At 43.1% G+C, this 26,704-nt stretch overlaps 1 protein-coding gene across 4 annotated transcripts in view; it reads left to right on the top strand.

Annotated features, from left to right (window-relative positions):
- LOC144503906 (double-stranded RNA-specific editase 1-like) overlaps positions 1-26,704 on the top strand; it is a 273,175-nt gene that overhangs the window by 185,682 nt on the left and 60,789 nt on the right. For 2 of the 4 annotated variants that reach the window (XM_078228969.1, XM_078228968.1), the window contains 2 exons: positions 6,302-6,385; positions 15,180-16,120. In XM_078228969.1, coding sequence (XP_078085095.1) covers positions 6,302-6,385; positions 15,180-16,120 — 1,025 coding nt within the window. Of the gene's footprint in view, positions 1-6,301; positions 6,386-15,134; positions 16,121-26,704 lie in introns of all 4 variants that reach the window. The other 2 variants (XM_078228967.1, XM_078228966.1) reach the window with 1 other exon arrangement.

The raw sequence follows: 26,704 nt of genomic DNA, 5'->3' as shown, positions 1-26,704 counted from the left end.
TTGAGTCTGCACCGACCACAATCCCACCCAAGTCCTATCCCCATAACCCCACGTATTTAGTAGTGCCCCTGACGCTAAGTGGCAATTTAGCATGGCCAATCCACCTAACCTGCACATCTTTGGACTGTGGGAGGAAACCGGAGCACCCGGAGGAAACCTATGTAGACACAGGGAGAATGTACAAACTCCACACGGACAGTGACCCAAGCTGGGAATCTAACCCGGGCCCCTGGTGCTGTGGGGCAGCAGTGCTAACCACTGTGCCACCCCTGCAATGAAATTACTGTAAAAATCCCCCCGTTGCCACACTCCAGCAACTGTTCGGGTACACTGAGGGAGAATTTAGCATGGCCAATGCACCTAACCCACACATCTTTCAGAATGTGGGAGGAAACCGGAGCACCTGGAGGAAACCCATGCAGACACGGGGAGCATGTGCAACTCCGCACAGACAGTGGCACAAGCCGGGAATCCAACCTGGGTCCCTGACACTGAGAGGCAGCAGTGCTAACCACTATGCCACCAGAATGGGTGAGTCTGGAGGTGATAAAGACATGGGCATGCGTTTCAACTGAAATAGGGTGTAAAGGTAGATGGAAGTATGTGGCCTCTATGATGGAGACAATACAGGATCAGGACTTGTCTTGGGGTTGAGTTGGATTCTGAAGTTGTGAACAGAGCGTCTTGGCAAGGATCATTGGCAAGGGTGTGGAGTTTGTAGTGGGAGCCAAAGATGATGGCTTTGGTCTCCCCAGTATTTAGCTGGAGGAAATTTCAAATAATCCAAGACTGAATGATAAACAAGCAAAAACTAGTGCAGACACAGTGCAGAGGTCCGGGCCGTGATGCAGAGGTAGAGATTGTGTGTCCCCTTTGCATGCGGGATGATGGATAATTATCATCGAGGAGCAACACTTGGGGGAAATGGAATTCCTAGAAGTAATGGCAGGGGCAGTTTCTGATTTATATCACTACGTACAAAAGGTAAATGGCCAATATATCTCATTGTCACTTTGATCACCTGGCCTTCATTTTGATCACTTAATTTCAGCATGATTGTGGGAGAGGCTTGTTAGACAAATTAGGCTATTCCTGTCTTTCACTTTCATACCCTTACACTGCTCATTTTAATTAATATTAACAAAAACATAAGGAGGAGATTAGTGAGATGTTATTCAGTCACCTTTCAAGTCGGGGAAGATTACACTAGGGCAGGTGATTGGAAATAAAGTAAGGGCCTTCTTTTCAATCCCCAGACAGATTTACAGAGACTTCGTCCTTTTAAGGCCACAAAGTCTAATTATAGTTGAGGAAGCACTGCGTGAGATGAGAGTTTAATTGCTCTTGATGCTTCTAGTCACAATCCGAGAGGTTTGTCCCGTGTTTTTAATGTTGATTGGTACGTACTCCATAAGGTTACAGTGTTTCTGGCTCCTGTGTCCAATGAGTGTCTTTCTTTCTTTGAAACATTTAGGAGAAACTTAAATGAGGCACTTGAAATGTGCTAGAGAGATAGAAAAGATAGACCGTAGGTACAAGATATCAGTCTTGGGTTTCTTAGTATCCCTATAGAAATCAATAACTTTTAAAGAGGTTTTAACTTCTAATTATTAGACCATGACATATCAGAGCAGGATTAGGCCATTCGGCCCATTGAGTCACTCCGCCATTCAATCATTGTTGATATGTTTGTCAACCCCGTTCTCCTGCCTTTCCCCCATAATCTTTGATCCCCTCACCAACCAAGAATCTATCTATCTCTGTCCTAAATACGCTCAATGCCCTGGCCACCAGTCTTCTGTGGCAATGAATTGCACAGATTCACCACCTTCTGGCTGAAGAAATTCCTCCTCATCTCGGTTCTCAAAGCTGAAAGAATGACAACAAGATTTTATATTTTAAAACTTTTACCGTAACCAATAACTGAAAAACTCTTGATTAAACACAATTCTTTTTGTAGGTAACTTATATTTTAAAATGAAGGAAAGTGACGTTCCCCTTGTATACTTATCAGCCATTGCGCTCTCCGTGGAAATAGTCTCCTTTTAGCGAACAGTCCAGTTGCTTCCAGTTTCCAATGCATTCCCTTATTTCACCGAAGAATAACGTCAAGTGACTGCCTCTAAGCGGTTTCCTGTTTCCAGGGAGTTTCTTAAATCCCCAGACTGTGCCAAGACTAGTACCCTGGAATCCTTTGATTGCTGCAGGATATGTCTATTCAACTAGAGACTGTCTCCTTCCTGCACCTGGCTGTGATAGCTGGCAAAGCCAAACAGCTTCTTCTCTCTGCCAATCCTCTGCTATCTGTCTCTGATATTCAATGATTTGTAGGGGAACCTGTAACCTGATCTCAAAAACTGCTTCCTCTGTCTTTTCCATGGCAACGTGAAGCAAACCAACCTTATATCTAGGTAGAAATGCTAATATACTCATTGAGAGTCAAATTGTCTTCACTCTTAAAGTAAGTGGACAGTTTACAGCAAAACTGTTTATAACCCAGGTACTTTGAACTCTTTTCTGGGACTTTGGAAGGCTCAGTGTACTCCTTGCAAACCCCGAGATTGCTGCCATTGTCTCCAAGTGTAAATGCCTTGCACCACCTTCTCAGTAAAACAATATAAGCTTGCCTTTGGTCTTGTAACAATTCGATCATCCAGGTTTACTGTCAGGCAGACTGCAGAACAAATCGCATGACCCCTTCATTTACTCTAAATTTTAAACTACAGTCCCAAATTATAATCATCTTATAAGCCTCGTAACTGTAACAGGATTTGGATGTAATTTATTGGGTGAATTAAGTGTAACTGTAACAGATATTGGATTTCCTTTGGCTGGTGCCAGATAGCCTGCCGCACATCCTTGTTCCAACAACTACTTGCATTTAGATAATACCGCTTTTGGACATGACTGAGAGCACTGTACAAGAAAGAGGGTGAGCAGGAGATGGAAAATTGGTGTTGTCATGACTTGGAGTGATATTTGGAAACAGGAATTGAGGAACTTGAACAGAATGTGACATGATAGGCAAGTGTGGAGTTGGATGGCGGTCTGTTCTTCACGCTGTCTGGCAGTAAGTTATAGTGGTGTTCGAAATGCAGAAATTTGATTCAAGTCCCATCTCATTTTATGCAGTTATTATGCACTAGCCCTCTTGACATTATGTTAATCTTGAATAAATGTTTATCTTTAAAAAATGATTGGTATATCAAAGCCGTTCTGCTATCCTCCCAAATTATTTTTTTTCTCGTCTTCAAATTAGTCCTAGCCCAACATGTGCTAAGTGAAGATACCACAATTACAGAGAGCTTTCTTGCACATCAAAATTCTCAATTTTTATCCAAGTGTGCCTTGTGCCAGTAAAATCGCCACATGCTATCTGCAGATAATATTTATCTTCAGTTCTATTTAAACACTTGTTTTGTGTGAAAAATTTGCTTAGAGTGATGGAAGCTCAGTGTATTGGTTGCTTCATGTGACTGGCTTTGAAGAATTTTTGTTTGTATTTGACTGTCCTATTGTACACCTCTTCCGAAGGTGACCTTATTTACGGTTGCATTTTTCTTTGGTTGATTTTAAAGCTTGCTTTTATCTAGGTGGAAGTTCTGTAAAAACTTGATGCTGTTACCTGAGCATCTCTGATGGCACACCGAATCATAAGCCTGCCGCTTCACCTCTGACCTGTGCTTAATTCCAAATATTAAGAGCTGTTAAGAGTTAAATATGCTTAGCTTGAACCTATTTCCATTACTCTGTTGCAAAGCGCAGACTTTGTACCACCAATGTGGGCAGACAAAACTCAATTGACAATTGGGCTGCCATGTGTAATTTGTTCCTGGCTTTATCAAGCAGGCAGCTAAATCCAGACAAGACGCAAGGACAAGCCAGAGTGTTGATATTACTGATTTCAGGGAGCATCCAGCACGAACACCCGAGTCCAATATGCACGTGGTCATAGAATCCCTAAAGTGCGGAAGGAGGCCATTTGGCCCATTGAGTTTGCACCGACCACAAACCCACCCAGGCCCTATTCCCGTAACCCTATATATTTACCCTGTTAAGCCCCAGACACTGGGGTCAATTTATCATGGCCAATCAACCTAACCCGCACGTCTTTGGACTGTGGGAGGGAACCGGAGCACCTGGAGGAAACCCACGCTGACACGGGAAGAACGTGAATACTCCACACAGACATGGCGCGGCACGATGGCTCAGTGGTTAGCATTGCTGCCTCACAGCGCCAGGGACCCGGGTTCAATTCCCGGCTTGGGTCACTGTCTGTGTGGAGTTTGCACGTTCTCCCCGTGTCTGCGTGGGTTTCCTCCAGGTGCTCCGGTTTCTTCCCACAGTCTGAAAGATGTGCACGTTAGGTGGATTGATCATGCTAAATTCCCCTTCAGTGTACCCGAACAAGTACCGGAGCATGGCAACGAGGGGATTTTCACAGTAACTTCATTGCAGTGTTAATGTAAGCCTACTTCTGACTAATAAATAAACTTGACTTCACTTTAACGTTACTTTTCAGACAGTGACCCGAGGCTGGAATTGAACCCGGGTCCCTGGCGCTGTGAGGCAGCAGTGCTAACCACTGTGCCACTGTGCCAGTCCTCTCTGAAATCAGAGAACATTCAGCACTAACACTCTGAAGATCTGCTCATGGGCAATGCTGGCCCAGCCAGCAACACCCACATCCCATGAACGAATAAAAGCCATGGAATTCAAAGAATACACAATGCTAACACTACTGATTTCAGAGAACAAGTCATCCCAAAATGCTTTGGGTCCACTAGTTTGCTAAAAGCAGCTGAACAATAGTAAAATTCAAGACAATTAACAGTGATTTGCAAGTTAATTTACATGGGTTTGGCTACTCCTTTATCTCAAGAAAGGATTTTCTGCTCTAACGTTGCCCTTGTGTATTCACATATCCTGATTGCTACTTTCCACAAGACTCATTTGGGTGACTAAAAGTGAGTTCTCAAATAATTGTCTTGGCTGCGCACACTCAGAGGATTTTAACATCTGCATTAGCTTATTTGAAACCATGTTTTTATTAGAATCATAGAATCCCTACAGTGCAGAAGAGGCTATTTGGCCCATCAAGTCTGCACCGACTCTCTGACAGGGTGTTTTTACTCGGGCCCTATCCCTGTAACCTCTCACATTTACCATGGCTAGTCCATCGAACCTGCACATCTTTGGATTGTGGGAGGAAACTGGAGCACTCGGAGGAAACCCACGCAGACACAGGGAGAACATGCAGACTCTGCACAGAGAGTCTCTCAAGGCTGGAATTGAACCCAAATCCCTGGCGCTGTGAGGCAACAGTGCTAACCACCGTGCCACCTTGCTGCCCACAGTATTTTCTAACTCCAATTCTGCATGGTGCTGACAAACAAAATCTAAGATTAGTAAAAGGATAAATGCATTCTGTAGGAATAATTGTGTGGCAGTGGTGACAGTCGGGGAGCACAGTTCATGCGCACAGAGTGAGTAAAATTGAGATGTGATGACCTGGACTTTTTCTGGATAATAAACTGAGTCAGTCCTATAAGGGCGTCACGGTGGCACAGTGGTTAGCACCGCTACCTCACAGCGCCAGGGACCCGGGTTCAATTCTGTCCTTGGGTCACTGTCTGTTTGCACATTCCGTGTCTGCGTGGGTATCCTCTGGGTGCTCCGGTTTCCTCCCACAGTCCAAAGATGTGCAGGTTAGGTGGATTGGCCATGCTAAATTTCCCCTTACTGTCCCAAGATGTGTACGTTATGGGGATTAACCATGGGAAATGCTTAATAAATGATGTTTAATAAATATTAATGAAACTCTGATGTTGAGGAAATTGTGTTACGTATGCTGAAAAGTCAAGAGAGAAGTCAAACAGTAATGTACAAAGAGCCCCACAGATGACACAGCCTGTGGCCCGAAAGATATATGTCTCAGGGTACTGTTCTGATTTTAACAATGAAGTTGACAGTAGTAAATGATAGCACTCACTGACTGAGTCATCTTACCACTGATTAATTATTTTGACAGTTAATGAGATAATGGGGATGGGGTGGGGAGAGGGCCTGGGTAAGAATATGAGTTGGTTCATGCTTGATGGGCCAAATGGCCTCCTTCTGCACTGTAGGGATTCTATGATTCTATTCCAGATGGACATGCGTTCACTTCCTTCCACATAGCTATGCCCTGTTCTTTTCTTCAAAATTCAAGATTCAGTCTTTCCTGTGCTGTTCATTGTAATGTTTGCCTGATGGATGAAGAAACTCTGATTTTTAACTGCTGATTTTTATTTTCTTGCAGATAAATCACTTGGATACCAGCAATTGAGAAGCCAGCAGAAGTGTTTTGCCTTGGATGTGGGTGATGAGGATGGTGAAAATATGAGTAAGGGTGCTGACTATTTCAGCTCATGAGTATGGTACCCACTGCTGAGCATTGACAGGATCTACACAAACCTTGAGTTTGCCTGAATTACAAACCCATTATGATAAGACGCCTCAGCAGCTCTATATGTTTTGATGGACCAGTGTGACTAGATTGTGCCTGTATAATTATCGTATTTCTTAACAGTAAAGCGAAACATGCTTTAGATTTTACATGGCAAAAGCGCAAAGGAGGATGGGGGTGGAGAGAGACTAGAAGCTAGACATTTTGATGGAGCCAGTTTGTTCTGGGGCCCTGTCCATCATAAAAGTGAGTTTGGATCAGACCTCCTCCTCTCCATTGACTCTTCCAAGTGTTTGAACGCACAAGTGTCAAGTTCAGACATTTACACTGCAAAAGTGCAGTTAACATCAGTGTTAACAGGAGTTGGGGTGCAACAGTGGGGTTGGTGAGAGGGTAACGTCTAGAGGTTATGTTGTGGGGGGAGTAAGAGTATTCCAATATGAACTGGAGATGGGTGGGTTTGTGGGCGATGGAGGGGGGAAGGATTGAAGATGGCGATCGGCAGGTTGAATTGAAGGAGGGAAATATTCTAGCGTTAACTGGGGGGGGGGAGGATCTGGCAGACAAATGGCCATTTTAATTGGGGGTATCTTGACTTGGGGTAATTGTGCATAAAGTTTGGAGAGAGAAGAATGTCAGGATGAACTGGTGATGGAGGGAAGGGGGGAGAAGAGTAGAATGGGAGAGAGGGGCCTCTGAATTGTGAAGTAGAGAGGGGTTGGCAGTGGAAATAGTGTATTGGATAGCAGCAGCGTAGAGATTTGAAAGGTTAGGTGCCATTATAAAGGTTGGGATTGAGGGAGGTGTTACTGTTGCATACAGCTTCAGTGCAAGATTGGTTTGCTTAGCCCAACAACCCAAACGTCGCTATTTTCTTTGCTGAAGATTTAAAATACATACATCAGTTGGTAAGCTTTAAAAAAAGTATCTAAATACACAGTCCTAATGTAAAAAATTATAAACTTTCTGAGAATCAGTCAATAGAAATGAACCATTAGATGTTACCAGAGAGTGTACAATCTTAAATTGGTCTATAGCCTTGGACAGACTGACCCCATGGCACAGGCCAGATTTTAATCCTGTATTTTTTTTACACAAGTAAATTAAAATTTTGTTTCTGCCAGTAATTAATTATCTGCTGCTGGGAGAAGCTTTGAACGATGACTCGATTTCTAAATGACAGAGGATAGTTTTCAGTGAAATTTCGGTCATTCCCACTCTTTACGTGGGGGGGTTGAGGTGAATCCAGTTCATTGTCATTTGCAAACTGCTTGAACACACTTTAAATGAAATATCAAAACTCGCAGGTTTCTCTGGAAGATGGTCCCCAGCCAAAGGAAATAAAGAATGTGCAAATCAACGCCATAAATTTTGTATTAAGGGGTAGCTGAGAATTGTATTGGAAACCTTGCGAGACTTTAAAGATATTTTTCGAAAAATAATTTGCCTCAACCAACTACTGTCCCTGCTATTTTTCTGTCTGTCTGCGCCACTCAACCAACTGATGAGTAGGTGTGAAGTGATTGTTCATTGACATCTGGGTATCTCAGCTTTCTTTATCCTCAATTGGATGAGATAACACTTTGCTCTCAATTTTCTCTACAGATCTTGACACACTTCCACCTCTCCCCTTTTTTGTGTGTTTCTTTTGTATTGCTGATCAAGATTGCTTCTTGCAAGCAATTGTGCACTGCATCTTCATGCTACACAAGCCCCCTATTTGGATATACAGACTGATTTTTAAAAAAAATATTAGTACATTAGCCATCTTTAATATAAATTAGATAACAGCCAAGTTAAGTTGGATGAAAGCAAAACGCTGCGGATGCTGGAAATCTGAAATAAAAGCAGAAAATGCTGGATAAACTCAGGCCTGGCAGCATCTGTGGAGGGGAACAGAGTTAACGTTTCCGATCTAAAAGTGCTAACATTTTGAATTGCTTAAATCGAAATCTCCACCATCACCCTTGATCCAACAATCTGGGCAAACTGCTACAAATTGTGTTCATCACTGGAAACATCAGGGGAGGTGTTCTGATCTGCAGGGCTGGTGTCTCTTGACTGACTTGCCTTGTTATTTAGAATTTATTAGATTAAACCCAGTGACTGTTGGTGTTGGAAGTTTGATGCAGTACCTTGCTCACTGCACAGCTTACAAACTAATATTACCGCATAGCCGTGTGGTGGTTTGGCTGTATCTTATAATTTGCTTTGTTCCTTTTCGAAGGGAATTAATTTGATCGAGAACTTTTGAAGACTGCATTATTCTATATCTGGATACCTTTCCTTTCAATATCTTGCCAGAGTGGGTATTCATTTTGTCAACATTTCTGTTACTCTTTTCAATGCACTCACTTCTGCCTTTCAGTAAGCATGGATGCAAGTCCAGTCACTTGCAATGTTGTGTTTTCCTTCGGTCTTTGTAACCAAAGATTATAAATTCGTATCTAATTAGCCAGATTTAGAAAAAAGTGGAACACCCAAGGCATTCAAGTGAAACAACAGCAATACAATAAGTAAGCTTTGAATTCTCTGTCACTAGTGATTTCAATTACTTCTATGCTAATACCATTTGGAATAGTGAGGGAATTGAAAGAGAGTGGTTTTATTGTAGTCTGGTATAATTTTGCATTGACAGTTTTGCGTTGGCCTAGATGCTAGCCTCACCAAGATCAACTGGAGGGAAGAGAAGGAAGAAGAAAAAGATGATCATATTCCAATCACACAGCAAGTCTTAATGATGCTACATTTGGAAGCCAAAGAGTAACAAGGGGCTCGTTTATAGTGAAGGCTCATTTATCCAGCATTATCATCGCTTGGATATCCTTAAGAAATATCTGTTTCCTAATGCTAGCATTTGCATTCTAAAACCCAGGTGTACAGGTTATGCTTGCTAGCTACAAGTGAACAAATTTGCATATCATCTAATTTCTTTAATAATATTGTAAAATTGCTTTTGAGTTAGAATTCTCTATACAAATTGTAATTAATAAGTATTGACAGTCCAAGTAATTCAAACAATGAGCATTAACAGTCCAAGTAATTTAAACGATGTTGCTAGAATATCTTATGGACTGTCACATTTCAACCTTTCTGCTTTCTTCTTTGCTTAACAATTCTCTGTGTTTGTTCAGAACCAGCCTTGACCACTAAATGCCTGCCCGAGAGGATCCAAATGATTCTGCTCTTTGACTTTAAGATGTTCTTTCACGGGATGTGGGCATTGCTAGCGAGGCCAGAATTTGTTACCCATTCCTGATTGCCCTTGAACTGAGTGACTCGATCAGCCATTTCCGAGGGCCGTTAAGAGTCAACCATGTTGCTATGGGGCTGGAGTCACGTGTAGGCCAGGCCAAGCAAGGACAGCAGATTTCCTTCCCTAAAGGGCATTAGTGAATCAGATGGGTTTTTACAACAATTGATAATGGTTGACATGATCACCATTACTGAGACTAGCTTTATTTTCCAAATTTATCAATGTACTTTAAGATCTGGACAACATCCAGGCTTAGGCTGACAAGTGGCAAGTAACATTTGTGCCACACAAATGTCAGGCAATGACCATCACCAATAAGAGACACTCTAACCACCGCCCCTTGTCATTCAATGGTGTAACCATCACTGAATCCCCCACTGTCAACATCCTTGGTATTACCATTGACCAGAAACTCAACTGGACTAAACACAATGGCTGCAAGAGCAGATCAGAGGCTAGGAATACTGCAGCGAGTATTCACCTCCTGACTTCCTGAGGCACAAGTCAGGACTGTGGTGGAATACTCCCCAGATGCCTGGATGGGTGCAGCTCCAACAACATTCAAGAAGCTCGACACCATCCAGAACAAAGCAGCCTCGCTTGATTGGCACCACGTCCACAAACATTCACTCCCTCCACCACCGACGCTCAGTAGCAGCAGTGTGTACCATCTACAAGATGCACTGCAGCAATTCACCAAAGATCCTTAGACAGCACCTTCCAAACCCACGACCACTTCCATCTAGAAGGACAAGGGCGGGCAGCAAGTAAATGAGAGCACCACCACCTGCAAGTTCCCCTCCAAGCCACTCACCATCCTGACTTGGAAATGCATCGCCGTTCCTCCCTAACGGCATTGTGGGTCAACCCACAGAACATGGACTGCAACGATTCAAGAAGGCAGCTCACCACTACCTTCTCAAGGGTAGCTAGGGATGAGCAATAAATGCTGGCCTAGCCAGCGATGCCCATGTCCCACAAATGAATTTTAAAAAGTTGAGTTGAAAATCCACCAGCTGCCATGGTGAGATTTGACTCCAAAGAACAATACAGCACAGGAACAGGCCCTTCGGCCGCTCCCTGGTCCAAACTAGACCATTCTTTTGTATCCCTCCATTCCCACTTCGTTCATGTGGCTATCTAGATAAGTCTTAAACGTTCCCAGTGTGTCCGCCTCCACCACCTTGCCCGGCAGCGCATTTCAGGCCCCCACCACCCTCTGTGTAAAATACGTCCTTCTGATATCCGTGTTAAACCTCCCCTCCCCCCTCACCTTGAATCTATGACCCCTCGTGAACGTCACCACCGACCTGGGGAAAAGCTTCCCACCGTTCACCCTATCTACGCCTTTCATAATTTTATACACCTCTATTAGGTCACCCCTCATCCTCCGTCTTTCCAGTGAGAACAACCCCAGTTTACCCAATCTCTCCTCATAACTAAGCCCTTCCATACCAGGCAACATCCTGGTAAACCTCCTCTGCACTCTCTCTAAAGCCTCCACGTCCTTCTGGTAGTGTGGCGACCAGAACTTGGCGCATATTCCAAATGCGGCCGAACCAACGTTCTATACAACTGCAACATCAGACCCCAACTTTTATACTCTATGCCCCGTCCTATAAAGGCAAGCATGCCATATGCTTTCTTCACTACCTTCTCCACCTGAGATGTCACCTTCAAGAATCTGTGGACTTGCACACCCAGGTCCCTCTGCGTATCTACACCCTTTATGGTTCTGCCATTTATCGTATAGCTCCCCCCTACGTTAGTTCTACCAAAATGCATCACTTCGCATTTATCTGGATTGAACGCCATCTGCCATTTCTTTGCCCAAATTTCCAGCCTATCTATATCCTTCTGTGGCCTCTGACAATGTTCCTCACTATCTGCAAGTCCAGCCATTTCCATGTCGTCCGCAAACTTACTGATCACCCCAGTTACACCTCCTTCCAGATCGTTTATATAAATCACAAACGGCAGAGGTCCCAATACAGAGCCCTGCGGAACACCACTAGTCACAGGCATCCAGCCGGAAAAAGACCCTTCCACTACCACCCTCTGTCTTCTGTGACCAAGCCAGTTCTTCACCCATCTAGCCACCTCCCCCTTTATCCCATGAGATCCAACCTTTTTCACCAACCTACCATGAGGGACTTTGTCAAACGCTTTACTAAAGTCCATATAGACGACATCCACGGCCCTTCCCTCGTCAACCATTCTAGTCACTTCTTCAAAAAACTCCTCCAGGTTAGTGAGGCATGACCTCCCTCTCACAAAAACTCCAGAGCATTAACCTGGGCCTATGGATTGCTAGTCCAGTGACATTACCACAATGCCACCAACTCCCCCAAAATGAATGACATGACATTTAAATTTCCCCCTTCATTCCTGAGGGTCTAAATTATAGCAGTGATATTTCAATTCCTCCATTTAATCTTACTCAAAAGAACCTCTGACTGTTTTATATTGGAAATATTTGCTATTCTCTCTCATTTGTTCAAACTTCACTTACAATTGAATGCATTTCCATCAAATAAAACAGTTCCACTAGGACAATTGCACTTGGTGAGGAATGAATAAGCAAGTATTTTAGATTATCTTACTGCGAGTGTGGTCACTGTCATCACAACAGTCTCGATCTACTTTTTAAAAAATTAAGCTTCGTTCTTTTGTTCCATCTCGAGTTTTATTTTGTGTTTTTTAAGCTTTTCATGCGTTCATTTCTGATGCTTTCTGTAGGTAAGGCCTCTGGTGTGGAACAAAACACTCTTTGCAGAGGGGCTGTGGACCAGCAACTGGGCAAAATGGCTTCTGCATATTGCCAAACCTTCGGACAGTATCTTGTGTATAAGTTTATGGGGTTTCTGATTGTGTATTCAGTTGTATTTGGAGTTTGAACTTTAGATTTTCTCAGCATATCAGTTGACTCAGTGATGTCTCACTTTATCTCGCCATGTGAACATGCTTACTGAAATAAATTCCATTCACTTACACAGGACGAACCCACAGTTTGTATCATCGGCCAACAATATTCTAGTGACTTCTCCCCAGTTTTTGAGTTATAGCTAATAAGATATTGACATCAGATCCCAAATACTCAAGCCTGTTCGCATCTTAAACATGTGTTTGGCATTGTGGTGTTGAATATTACCACACGAGGGTCACCTTTATCTTCTACGCAGTGATTACATTTATTTTTCAGTAGGAAAGTTACTGTGCATGGAGATATGTTGCCTGTTCTGGCTTCAAATTCATGCAAGTGTCTCATATGCTGCTTGTTGCAGAGATATGTAAATGCAGGCATATCGTAGAATCGTTGCAGTGCAGGAGGCCATTCGGCTCATCAAGCCTGCACTGGCAACAATCCCACCCAAGCTCTATCCCCATAACCCCATGTATTTACCCTGCCAATCCCCTGACACTAAGGAGCAATTTACCATGGCCAATCAACTTAACCCGCACATCTTTGGAGTGTGGGAGGAAATTGGAGCACCCGGAGGAAACCCACGCAGGCATGGGGCAAATGTGCAAACTCCACACAGACAGTCTCCCAAGGCCGGAATTGAACCCGGGTCCCTGGCGGTGAGAGGCAGCAATGCTAACCACTGTGCCACCATGCTACTCCACATCCAACCATCTCTGCAGATGTTCTATATATGCAGCTGGATCATGCTTACAGAACAAATTGTCAAAATTGTAACACTGTTGATTGGATAAATTCTAAACTAATCTGGAAATTGTACCTCCCAGCCATAGCTACCTTTAGAAACTAACCAAAAAGTAATGTAACTTGCACCTTTTATTTTGTATTGTCAATGTCTTTATAATGGTGTGGGGGAAATCCATGACCAGGTCTTCGTCAATCAGATGCCGCCAGATGTGTATGTAAATACGGTCAATCTATGTTTGACCAATTTGCCGCCGTATATGAAAATGATCTGATTTCATATTTTCTTTTTCCACAATGCTTGTCCATCTGTTTTATCCCTTCCTGTCCCTCCTCTGTCTGTCTGGTGTTAGGAATTCCCACTCTGGCATTACAGATATTTTTCTGAGCTCCAAAGGAGTAACCTATGGACCTTTTGCTGAAGGATGTTATAAATGAAAATTTGACTGGTATTCTATCAGCTTTGTGAATGGAATGATGTGATGTGTATGAGAGAACAGTGCGTTTTAAACCTCAACCTCCACAGCTCCAGCAATCCAACAGCATACACTGGATGTACTGGGGGAGTGAATTCTATTTGATTGTAAATCAGACTAGATGGCATTTGCATTCTCTTCTGTCTGCTCCATCAACCAGATTCTCATAGCTGTGGTGATTAGGATTTGACCCTAAAATGTTCCAAATGGATGTGCCGCAGGCTTCTATAATCTTATTCATGTTCTGTTCTGAGAATGAAGGGCTCAACTCATGTTTCCCTCTTTTGCTAATTGCCTTAAATCTGTGTTCTCTTATTACTGGCCCCTTCTGCCCTGGAAGCAGTTTCTCCTTATTGGGTCCATCAAAACCCTCCATGTTTAAATCTCCCATTAACCCACCTCTGCTTTGAGAATGACCTCAGTTTCTGTGCAAAACTGAAGTTCCTCGTCCCTACCTATTCTGCACCCTCTATGTTCCATTAAGAAAGCTAAAGAATTGCCTCTCCAAACTGAATTTCAGAATGTGTTCGGGATGGGGCTGGAAGAGAGGGAGGTTGTCGAAGGTATCTACAACATGTACATATCTGTAGACAGATGCATCTTTGAAAATATCTCTTCAGAGGGCCTGGTGGTGCTGGCCATTGGTGCAGTCGAGCATATGGAGGTGCACTTCCTGTACCAAGGTGGATAAAAACAGATGATTCATACCATACAAGTTCCTTCTGTTCATGTTCTAATGATCATTCACAGAATGACTTGGCAAAGAAGCAGATCTGTTGCTACTTGATGGCATTTCTGAAGAAAATGCCAAAGGGCTAAAAGTTAAATGGGGAGGATTCTGTCTGTAACCTGTAGTTTGATACATTTATCTGAGAGTTGGCAAGTCACAAATACAAATGTATCTATTGCACTGAAAAAAAACCTGATAATGCTCTTATCACTACTTGAGATGTGGCATTTAAATTTTTTATCTATATATGAACTATACATAATATTGCAGTGTAGAACCCTATGTCATGATAACGTTGAATATTAATGTTCCCATTTAACTTTTCCCCCCACTGAGATTTCTGCTCTTATCCATGGGAATTTATTTTAGGTTGCTTTAGATTTTTAATTATTTATATTTTCTTTTGTGTGTTTTTTTAATTGTTTGTGTATACCTATTCTGTTGCAATTCTATTATTGGCTTGAATCCAAATTCTGCCACCCCAAGGTGAATCTCAAACACATCACTCATTCTGTTGCAAAGACAGTTGAGGAATCTCTAAATTTTGCATTTACAAGATCCTGCAACGAAGGCGTGTAAGTTGCTCTTTCTGGGCACCACAGGTTCAAGCAGCACTGACGTAAAAGAGAACCATAATCTGGAGAACATCTCTCTTAAGGAAAGCAGTCAAGCTCCTGGTGAGGCGCAGCTTTCAAATGGTGGCAATTCCACCATTAACAGAAAACGGCCACTGGAAGAGGGAAATAACGGTCACTCGCACCCCAAGTTCCGTGCCAAGAAGAGGAAGAAAACACCAGGTCCCATTCTACCAAAGAATGCACTAATGCAATTAAATGAGATTAAACCTGGCCTCCAGTACAAGTTGCTATCTCAGTCTGGCCCAGTCCATGCTCCTGTTTTTATCATGGCTGTGGAGGTCAATGGACAAAACTTTGAAGGATCTGGGCCCACCAAGAAAAAAGCCAAGTTGCATGTAGCGGAAAAAGCCCTGAGATCCTTTGTTCAGTTTCCAAATGCCTCTGAGGCCCACCTGGCTATGGGTCGAATGCTGAATGTTAATACAGATTTTACGTCAGACCATTCTGACTTCCCAGATACTCTTTTTAATGGATTTGAAACCCCGGTACAAGGAGATGATCCTTTTCTCTTGGGGTCCAATGGAGATGGCTCTTTCAGTTCAGGTGACTATAACTCTTTTGGCCTCTCATGTGGTGTCGGAGGAACTGGTGTAGGTCAGTCAGCGCTGACTGCCCCATCTCCTTTTGCCATGACCAGCGGTAAGAACCCAGTCATGATCCTGAATGAACTGCGTCCAGGACTCAAATATGAGTTTGTTTCCGAAAGTGGAGAGAGCCACGCGAAAAATTTCATCATGTCAGTGACTGTAGACGGGCAGGCGTTTGAAGGATCAGGGAGGAACAAGAAGTTGGCAAAGGCTCGTGCAGCTCAAGCAACTCTTCAGACCTTGTTTAACATGCAACTGGACTCAACACCATCACGCCAACCTATTCCTAGTGAAGGTCTTCAGCTTCACCTGCCTCAGGTAAGGAAATTGTTCTTACTCTCGGCATTGGCGCTATTGAACAGAATGGGAAGGGATGCTCTTTAAAGTTAGGCTGAAAGACTCAGTAATAATAGTGGTAGGAACTTGAACTTATTTAAAACATACACTTCAGTTTATATAGATTATCTTCCATGTAACATCAGTCAGCTACAGTGCATCTTAAATTTAGTTCATAAGGCATGGGGCCAGGACACATTACTAATCTTATGCTTTTCAAAGAAATGTCAAATTGATGAGAGTTGCCTGTGGCAGCTCTGCGCAGTTCCTGTTGCCATTGGCAAAGACCTAGTCAGCAGGTCCCCTTTCTGCCCTGCACTCTGCATTTTACATTCACAGTTGCGACTTGAGCTAATGTATGAACAAATATGTTTGCAAATATGTTTTCTCTTGAAGGTTGCACCATTTTAGCACTGCCTTTTCCCAGGTAAGGTATTTGAGATTCTTCCAATGAACGTGTAATTGAAAGCATATGACAAATTCCGGGAAAAAGAATTGGTTCCGAAAGCTCTGAAATGATGGCAAATGCTTGGCTCCAATCTTGCTGCTGACACCTTCTGTTCAAACTTGCAGTTACCATCAATTGTAATTATTTTGATAAATCTGTTATTTTAACTTTCTACACTCTTGGACTGAGCAAACCCTATATGTCAGCAATTTTATAAATCTGTGATGTTTTAAAAATAGTAACTTAAACATGGACTTGAATGGGCAGGAGAAAAAAAGGTTACACAAGTTGTTGTTTTACCGTTCATTGCAATCCCCATACAAACCGATAATGTTGAAAGACAGATAAATTTCCCAAATGATCAACAGAAAAAGCCCAAAGGACAAGATTTCATCTTTAAGACTTGCACTGTAATAAACAAACCAAAATTAGCATGGATCAAGCATCAATTAGCAGGCCACTTGCATATCAAACGTAAAAAAAGGTGCTTTTTATGTTAACTAATGTAATTGAAATATGCCATACAAAATACTTTCATTATACTCCATGCTACTGGCAGATAGACCCCACTTGTGCTGCCTCCAGGGCTATAGGCCAAGTGCTGGAAAATCTGAATAGTAGTCAGATCTTTGTTGACTTGCTTAGGTATGATGAGCCAAATGGCCTTCTGTGCTGTATATGAAAAAATGTAGCATGAAAGGGATCATCTCAAGCTCACTCCTAGCTCTCCTGCAAAGGTTCACCACTCCCCACCACGCTATGTTGAAACTTCCACTGTCCTTTGACAATCCTTCCACTCTGCCTGAGTTTTTTTTTGGATCCAGTTATCACCAACAAGGCATACCTCGACACATCCCTCGCCTCCCTCAGTCTCCGTATTGATGATCCAGAATTCTAGCGATTCCTGTATCTGATCCCTTTAAACAGTTTAGTCAACTTTTTCCCATTGACAGCTTCCCTTCTGCTCCCTATTGTTTCATATGGAATAGTTCAGGTCTGTCCCTGGAAGGATTCCAATTCTTTTTCTGCATGTGTCTCAGCAGCAGCTATTTTTTTGCGGTGAGTTCATGCGAGAGGTGCAAAAACCGCTCGACACTGGGCTTCTGTTTGAGTTTCTCTCCCCATGGCAACCTGAGATCACTCGAGCACTTCTTAGAACTGAGGTGTTTACCAGGAATCCTAGTTTTACTTTCTTTTCCAGGATTCTCTATTTTACTTTGAACTAAAATGACTCACTGCATTAAAAACGACTACATTTCAATGCAGTGTCTAATCATGACATATGAAGGTTTGGGAACATCATTACACTGACGGCACAGTGGTTATCACTGCTGCCTCACAGCGCGAGGGACCCGGGTTCTATTCCTGGCTTGGATGACTGTCTGTGTGGAGTTTGTACGCGATCCCCGTGTCTTCATGGGTTTCCTCCAGGTGCTCCGGTTTCCTCCCACAGTCCGAAAAACGTGCTGGTTAGCTGCATTGGCCATGCTAAATTCTCCCTCAGTGTACCCAAACAGGCACCAGAGTGTGGCAATTAGGGGATTTTCACAGTAACTTCGTTGTAGCGTTAGTGTAAGCCTACTTGTAACACTAATAAATAAACTTTAAAACTTGCATTTCAGAACGCTTCAGGCTGCCCCCACTGGTCGTGAACTCTCCAAGGTGGTGTGCATTTTTTTGAGCCTCTGAAACTTGCACGAGCACAGGAAGATAATTTTCCTGTGGTCCTCATAATATGGGCACTGGCCTTGGAAGAGGCGCGTGTGCATTTTGCACCCAAGGCCTTCCTAACCCACTAAAAAGCCATGTGAAAATGGTGTGGAGTCAGGAAAGCAGAGGCAAACTGCTTCTCCAGCAACAAAAACTTGCAGTGTTTCAGGACCTGATTTGCATCTCCATTGGGAGACAGAGATCTGGATTTCATAAAGTTGGATTGAACCTGCACCCATTCACTCCAGGACATTACCATAACATTCAAAGATTTAAATCTGGAATTCAAAAATCTTTAAATGTTTTGTTTCATTATTCACACCTGCACTTGACATCAGTTGAATAGATGATGCATAATGTATAGAACCACAGAATCCCAAAGTGCAGAAAGAGGCCATTCGACCCAGGCCTTCCCCTCCGTCCTATCCCCACGCATTCCGCATGGCTAATCCACCCAACCTGCACATCTTTGGACAGTGGGAGGAAACCGGAGCACCCGGAGGAAACCCACGCAGACATGGGGAGAACGTGCAGACTCCACACAGTCACCACGGCCGGAATCGAACCCGGTCCCTGGCACTGTGAGGCAGCAGTGTTTAAACACCGTGCCACCCAGGGGAAGATGATTAAATGAGGTGGTGGTGAACAGAATCAAATGCTAATGCACAGAGAGGTCAAAAACTACTTCAAACCACCATGCTGGACAATTGCCAGAAGACCGATTGTCAAGAGTGTAATGGATTAAAGGGTTAAACTCGATTTGAGTTGAATCTACAAACCCAATGTAAATTAATGCTGCTTTAGTATTATGTACCTGCGTTGGATATTATCATTGTTTGGTTGTAGCCTCTCCTGATCATTTTCTTCCGGTAGCCAATACTTGAAACTATCAAAAAAGTATCCAAACTTCTAAAGCTCAATAAGGAGTGATTGATGATAATAGCATTGCTGAGTAAGGACATTTCATGCCATTCTGGCACAGCACTGTTATGGCGGGCAGCAGCAATCTGTCAGCTAATGGTGTGTGTCATTTCCATGGTGTAGCTGTCAAACCCTTCACTATATTTCTGGATGGGAATCTTAACACTTTGATGTGATTCTTTCTCGTTGTAAGCAGGGACTGCAGATTTTAGTCACTAAAGCAGCAAAACCCTCTAGCCGTCCAATATATTGAGTATCTTACTGATCTACACAGTTGAAATAGCATGCAGCAACTTGTCTCAAAATGCAACTATTTTTCAACTGTTATCATAAGTAATTGGTAATTGGCTCATACTGTCATGTTAGACCAGTTTTGCGAAAAGGTGATCTGACTGTCCAGCCAATAACCCTAGGAATAAAGCAGCAATTTATGATTTTTCTTACTGAATAGGCATCTCTTTTCATACACGTTATAGGTTGTGAGTGAATTATTCAGGTATGTTTGCTGTACTCACACCAACACTCAGCAGAGATCCAAACGTTTTCTCAGATTTTATCGTCCAAAACTGTCAAATGGTTTTGAGAAAATTCAGAGCCAGAGTTTTGCCAGTCCCTTGCCAGCAGGATGGGAGACGGAATGGTCAGCAAAGTGACAGTGGCAGGTATTGTAGAAAGGGATGGGTCGTGCCTGATGCCTTCTAGTCTCCAAGCCATTTTGCCAGTGGCAGAAAAGCTGGCAGATTTGACTGCCATCTGGGAGCCCAATTGAGGCGAGGCACTTAAATGGCCAATTAAGGGTCACTTGCTACTCTGTGGACTTTTGCCCATGTTGGGGCAGGGGGCTGCCACTGAGTGGGAGACCATCCACTGAAACCTAGCAGCGTTCAGATAGTGTTGGTAGACTACTTTATCAAAGGGTCCTTCATGACTGAGGCCAGTCATGTCAAGTTGATAGCCCAGTTTTTCTCTCATTCATTTTGCTTGGTTCTGAAGTGGATGATATTGGACTTGCCCGCATTAAACTCCCTCTTTGAAACTTACTCCTCCCACACTACTGATTGTTTCTTCTTATTTGGTATAATCTGTAGACTTGCATATACAATTCTATTAACTGATCCACATCATGAACAAATATTGTGAAAAATTGAGACTCCAGACACTTTGGGAAGACCATTTGCCATTTCTTGGCAATCTGAGTTACTATATCCCTGCCCTCTTTCTTCTCCCAACCCAAGTCAAAAGGTTAACTCCAATTCTCTACACTCTTTCGTTTAGCTAACCATCTCTTCTGTGAAACTTTATTGAATGCCATCTTGAAGTCCACGGGGATAGCATTTGTCATTCAGAGTTTCTGATTAGCTCAAATTTATTCAAATATTTAGTTACTCTATTCCTAATGACAGACTCTCATAGCTCCCTTACGATTGACAGACCTGTGATTACTTGGTTTCTTTCTCCTCTCCTTCTTGAGTAATGCAATGGTGTTAGCAAATTTCCAATCTTAACAGCACAAAATTATGAGGGGCATAGATAGGGTTGACCGAATCTATTTCCCCAGAGTTGAAATGTCTAATACTAGAGGGCATGCACTCGAGGTGGGAGGGGGACAGTTTAAAGGAGATGTGAGGACAAGTTTTTTTGCACAGGGAGTGGTAGGTGTCTGGAACATGCTGCTAGGGGTGGTGGTGGAGGCAGATACATAGGGGGGTTGAAGGGGCTTTTAGATAAGCACATAAATATGCAAGAAATAGAGGAATATGGACCAAGGACAGGCAGAAGGGATTAGTTTAATTTTGCGTCATGCTCGGCACAACATGGTGGACCAAAGGGCCTGTTCCTGTGCTATACCGTTCTATGTTAATTCCTGAATGAAGAGAGCTTGGAATAATTATCTGATACTTCTGCAATTTCTCCTTTTACTACTTTTAGTACCCAGTGGTGGGAAACTATCATATTCTGGAGAATTACTTGTCCAAAGTCCTGTTATTTTCTCCCTTACCTATTTTATTAAACCTGTAATAAATTCATTATGTCCTACCCCTTAATTTATGATTGGTCTCCCTCCTGTTATTAGTATTTTATCCCCTCCTATATTATGAAAACTGTACTCATAAATCTGCCATTACCTTATTGCCTATTAAAAGTATCACCTACACCTGTCTTTAATGGATCTGTCTCTTCAGCAACTATCTCTATTCTATGAAGATTTTCCTGTTAACCTTTATATTACTTCCAAGTTATTTTCATCCTTGCTTTCACAGATCTTGATATTTTCCTTTTTTTATACAGCCTGGAGCAACATGTTTCTTGGAATTGTAAAACAGCGCTTCCTTTATCTGTATGGTGCATACGGTCTGATATGTTGATCTTGGTTACTTGACTTTACAAATGGAACATTTGTTCTTTTGGTTTTGTAGTAAACATTTCTTTCAATACCTCTTTTTTTTTCTGAGGTAATTGGAGAACAACGTGGGCAAGTCTGAGATTATTTATCCAAACAAAATACATGAGATATTTTCAGAGTGTGGTGAGAAACTAGGATCTGTAGTTGAGCAAACAGAAGTCCAGTGGGATCATTCAAAGGCCCCATGTAGGTTTACCTGTTAGTGTTCAGCTTATGACTCAACCCTTCAGTCAACCTTGAGTTCTGTTTAAAGTCTTGATTCCTGTTTGATCCTTCTCCTTGTTAAACCTCATGTCAAAGTCTATCATATTATAAAATCTGTGTTCTCAATGATCCGATAAAGGCATCAGGGATACACTCATTAATTATAACACAAAGAGGTGTACGTGAGTTAGAAGTTTAGATGGAGAGAATAAACTGCAGGCTGATCCAGGTACATTGGTGAGGGGAATAAGCTTGAGGGTGGCAGGTCCCCTCCAGTGTGGATAAAGGCAGATGCAATTTTGCCGCATTAATTGCACGTATGAGCAATACAGAATTACACACAGTAAGAAAGTTGTACTTCATGGAGTGGAGTTGCCAGTGTTGGACTGGGGTGGGCACAGTAAGTAGTCTCTCAACACCAGGTTGAAGTCCAACAGGTTTATTTGGTGGCACCTGATGAAGGAGCGGCGCTCTGAAAGCTCTTGCTACCAAATACACCTGTTGGACTTTAACTTGGTGTTAGACTACTTACTGTACTTCATGGAATGTCAGCAGCCCGTGACCTGGTTGTGAAGCTATAGGAAAAGCAAATGGAAGCCCTTACTATCAAGACAGAGAGAGACAGAATGAGAAACGTAATACTCGTCCTATACCATGCCTTCATATGATCACACTTCTGATAATGTCGCCGGTTTTGGCCCCTTCACATGGAAGGTATCAACACGTTGGATGTCAAGAAGACTCTCTCAATACCCTTGGTATTTGCAGCCCGTGTCTTGGTCTTTGCCTGCCATTCAGCTCGTACTGACCAAAACTCTTCTAATCTTTCCTTGAGCCTTTTCTCTTCAGTGAACTGGCAGTGAGGGCATCCTTCCTTTTGCCCCTTGCTTTTACTGTTCTAATGTTGATCTTTTACTGCCCCCAACATATACATCATAAAACACATCCTATTACAGCAATGGCTGGGACACATGCAGTGAAAAGTAAACATCAGAAACCATGTCGCAGATCCTGGATTATCTATGAACAACACCAGGGATGATTTAATAATTATCCTAAAATTATAGGAAGACATTGGCATTGAAACTTGACAGATTTCTTCAAGCTTGAATTCTTCACATTTATCTCCCATGCAGTGTTAAAACACTTGAGCAGTGTTATGCTGTTGATCAGAATTTCTACAGCTTTCTGATCTCCATTCTTCTCTCTATTTAGGCTGCTTAGCCTGTTTTTCAGATCGCCTTGTTAGGTTCTTCCAACACGGAACAGAAAACAAACACTGCATTTGGTTTAAAAAAAAAAATTCCTTATTGTTATTTTTAAACTGGACTTTTCTGCTAAGCAAGAACGATTAAGATAACTGACCCTCTGTCTGAGAGTTATTTCCCAGCAGTCCCCAGAACAAAAGAGTTCTTCTTCCAGTTTCGGGGATATCACACCTCATTATGCCTAAGGAGCCACTAGAAGTCAACCTGGGACTGGTCAAACTCGTTTCAAAGGGAGCTGCTGGAAGGTTATTTGTATTTGATAAGCCAGTCTTTCTAGTGGAGTCGGTGGCTTCCCATGCACCTCAACATAAATGGCACCCCTTTCAACCCATAACTACTGAGACATTATCAGTCCTGAAAACAAAACCAATTCCAGGCATTGGATAAGCATCTTTTTCTGATATTGTGGAGATGGAAGATCATGTGACTCAAGTCTTCTGAATGGTTTTATATGACCTTGCTGGGCTGCACATTCATTTTGCTGTTTTACCATCTAACTGGCAAGCTACAAAGCAGTCAGCTCTGTCCAGACAGTACAAACAGCCCATCTAACCTGACTCTGCTGGAAGATTTTGTGCCATTGCTTGCAGAACTGACTCCATCTCTGCCTGTCTACTTCATCTTGCGGCATCAAAAGCTAAAGTTTGTTTATTTGTCTCAAGTCGGCTTACATTAACCCTGCAGTGAAGTTACTATGAAAATCCCCCAGTTGCCACACTCCAGCACCTGTTCGGGTACACTGACGGAGAATTTAGCATGGCCAATGCACCTAACCAGCACACCTTTCGGACTCAGAGGGGAAACCAGAGCACCCGGAGGAAACCCACAGACGCTGGGAAAATGTGCAGACTCCACACAGACAGTGACCCAAGCTGGGAATCGAACTCAAGTCCCAGGCGCTGTGAGGCAGCAGTGCTAACCACTGTGCCACCGTGCCATGCCAAGCACCTGAACAATGGATCTTGCAGCACTGGGCTCCAGCCAACCAAACTCGAACCACAGATTTTCCTCATTGGACTCTGACTTTGGGACTCTGGAACTCGCGTGAACTAATTTTCAGATTTTCTGTAAACCTCTCTCTGCTCCCCTTGACTGTGTGAATACAGAGTGGAAGCTTGTGGACACTCCTTTTGCAGATTCTGAATGTGTGGAATAAACTAACCTGAGTTAATCCTAATTCGCACTTGCTGTGGCTTATTAATAAAATAAGTTTGCACAAATATCGAGGGGCTGGAAAAATTGCACCACTGCTTATTCCCAGCTTGGGTCACTGTGTGGAGTTTGCACATTCTCCCCGTGTCTGCGTGGGTCTCCTCCAGATGCTCCGGTTTCCTCCCATGGTCCAAAGACGTGCTGGTTAGGTACATTGACCCGAGGTGGCGACTAGGGGAATTTCACAGTGACTTCATTGCAATGTTAATGTAGCCTTTACTTGTGACCAATAAAGTTATTTGAAACAATCTAATTCAAAACACCTTCTGTTTGTGGATAGGTGGTAAAAGGAAGACAGTGCTGTTTGATCTGACCCCTTCCCCCTCCTGCCTAACAGCCCCTTTTCCCAAGACATCTCTCATAGAATCCCTACAGTGCTGAAGGAGGCCATTCGGCCCTTCGAGTCTGCACCGACCACAATCCCACCCAGGCCATATTCCCGTAATCCCATGCATTTACCCCTGACACTAAGGGGCAATTTAGCATGGCCTATCCACTTAACCCGCACATCTTTGTAGGTACCATTCTTTTAATTTATTTGATAGGATCACAGTGACATTCATTGACTTGTTAAACTCCTCCTACCCGAAGTAACAATTCAGTTCCTGACTCAATCTTCGGCTGGTCGGTGATCCCTTTGTCGGAATCCAAGTTCTGCAAGCTACATTTTGCGCCACTGTTGTTGCATATTCTGGTCTGCGAGCTAGCCCTGTAAAATGTAGAGAGGAAGGTTAATTTTCTTTTCTGTGATTTCCCCGTAACAATTTAGCACCAGCTGTAAAAAGCTGCCAGCAAGCACAGCTAATTCTACTGGAACTGCAGCATTAGGTGAATTTATGCAGCACTTTTCCACTACATTAGGAAGCATATTGCTTTGATGTTTGGCTTCATTTTCTTCCATGTATAGGATCCCATATGCCCATGCAAAGAACTAGTAAATATCTGTTTCATTCAAAGTAGAAGAGGTCCAATCTTGCCAAAATTCAATCAGATCCTCCTTTTAGCACAGAAACCTTGAAAAGCCTCTAAATGGCCTTAAGCGGACTGGTTGTTCGAGGATCTACAATGGCCATAAACGAGAATGGAATTGAAAGTCAAACATTTTTCTGTGTTTAATAATCTCTGCATTGTTTCAGTGGAGTAAATCTCACAGAATCAGAATCCTTACAGTGCAGAAGGAGGCCATTCAGTCCATCGAGTCTGCACCGACTACAATCCCACCCAGGCCCTATCCCTGTAGCCCCACTTATTTACCCTGCTAGTCCTCCTGACAGTAGGGTAAATTTAACATGGCCAATCAATCTAACCCGCACATCTTTGGACTGTGGGAGGAAACTAGAGCACCCGGAAGAAGTGCACACCGACACGGTGAGAATATGTAAACTCCACACAGACAGTGACCCAAGGCCGGAATTGAACCTGGGACCATTGCTGTGAGGCAGCAGTGCTCACCACTCTGCCACCCTGCTGCCCACTCTGCTGGAGTGTCCTTAAAACAAGTGCTATTGCTAACCCATATATCTTCAGTAATATTATGAAAGGTCTGTATGGAGCTCCAGCAAAATGGTATCAAAACAAGTGGAGGATGCGGTCAAGAAGGCGTACGGCGTACTGGCCTTCATTAATCGAGGGATTGAGTTTAGGAGTCGGGAGATAATGCTGCAGCTTTATAGGACCCTGGTTAGACCCCACTTGGAGTACTGCGCGCAGTTCTGGTCACCTCATTACAGGAAAGATGTTGAAGCCATTGAAAGGGTGCAGAGGAGATTTACAAGGATGTTGCCTGGATTGGGGGGCATGCCTTATGAGGATAGGTTGAGGGAGCTTGGTCTCTTCTCCCTGGAGAGACGAAGGATGAGAGGTGACCTGATAGAGGTTTACAAGATGTTGAGAGGTCTGGATAGGGTAGACTCCCAGAGGCTATTTCCAAGGGCTGAAATGGTTGCTACGAGAGGACACAGGTTTAAGGTGCTGGGGGGTAGGTACAGAGGAGATGTCAGGGGTAAGTTTTTCACTCAGAGGGTGGTGGGTGAGTGGAATCGGCTGACGTCGGTGGTGGTGGAGGCAAACTCGTTGGGGTCTTTTAAGAGACTTCTGGATGAGTACATGGGATTTAATGGGATTGAGGGCTATAGATAGGCCTAGAGGTGGGGATGTGATCGGCGCAACTTGTGGGCCGAAGGGCCTGTTTGTGCTGTGGCTTTCTATGTTCTATGTTCTATGTTCTAAAACAGCTCAGAAATGCCAGCAGAATTATAAGGGACTGAAGAACAGATTGACAATTTGATCAGTTGTTGGCTCTAGAGTCTGTCACTCATGCTGTGAATAACTTCGATATTTTCAATTTGGAAGATAACCTGGAAGATGCAGAAAAATGGAGATGGGGAGAAAGCAATAAA

Source organism: Mustelus asterias, chromosome 14 (genome assembly GCF_964213995.1).
Source record: "Mustelus asterias chromosome 14, sMusAst1.hap1.1, whole genome shotgun sequence".
Lineage (NCBI taxonomy): Eukaryota > Metazoa > Chordata > Chondrichthyes > Carcharhiniformes > Triakidae > Mustelus > Mustelus asterias.
The sequence above is the reverse complement of the archived record's forward strand: the minus strand, read 5'-3'. Positions and strand labels throughout refer to the sequence as shown.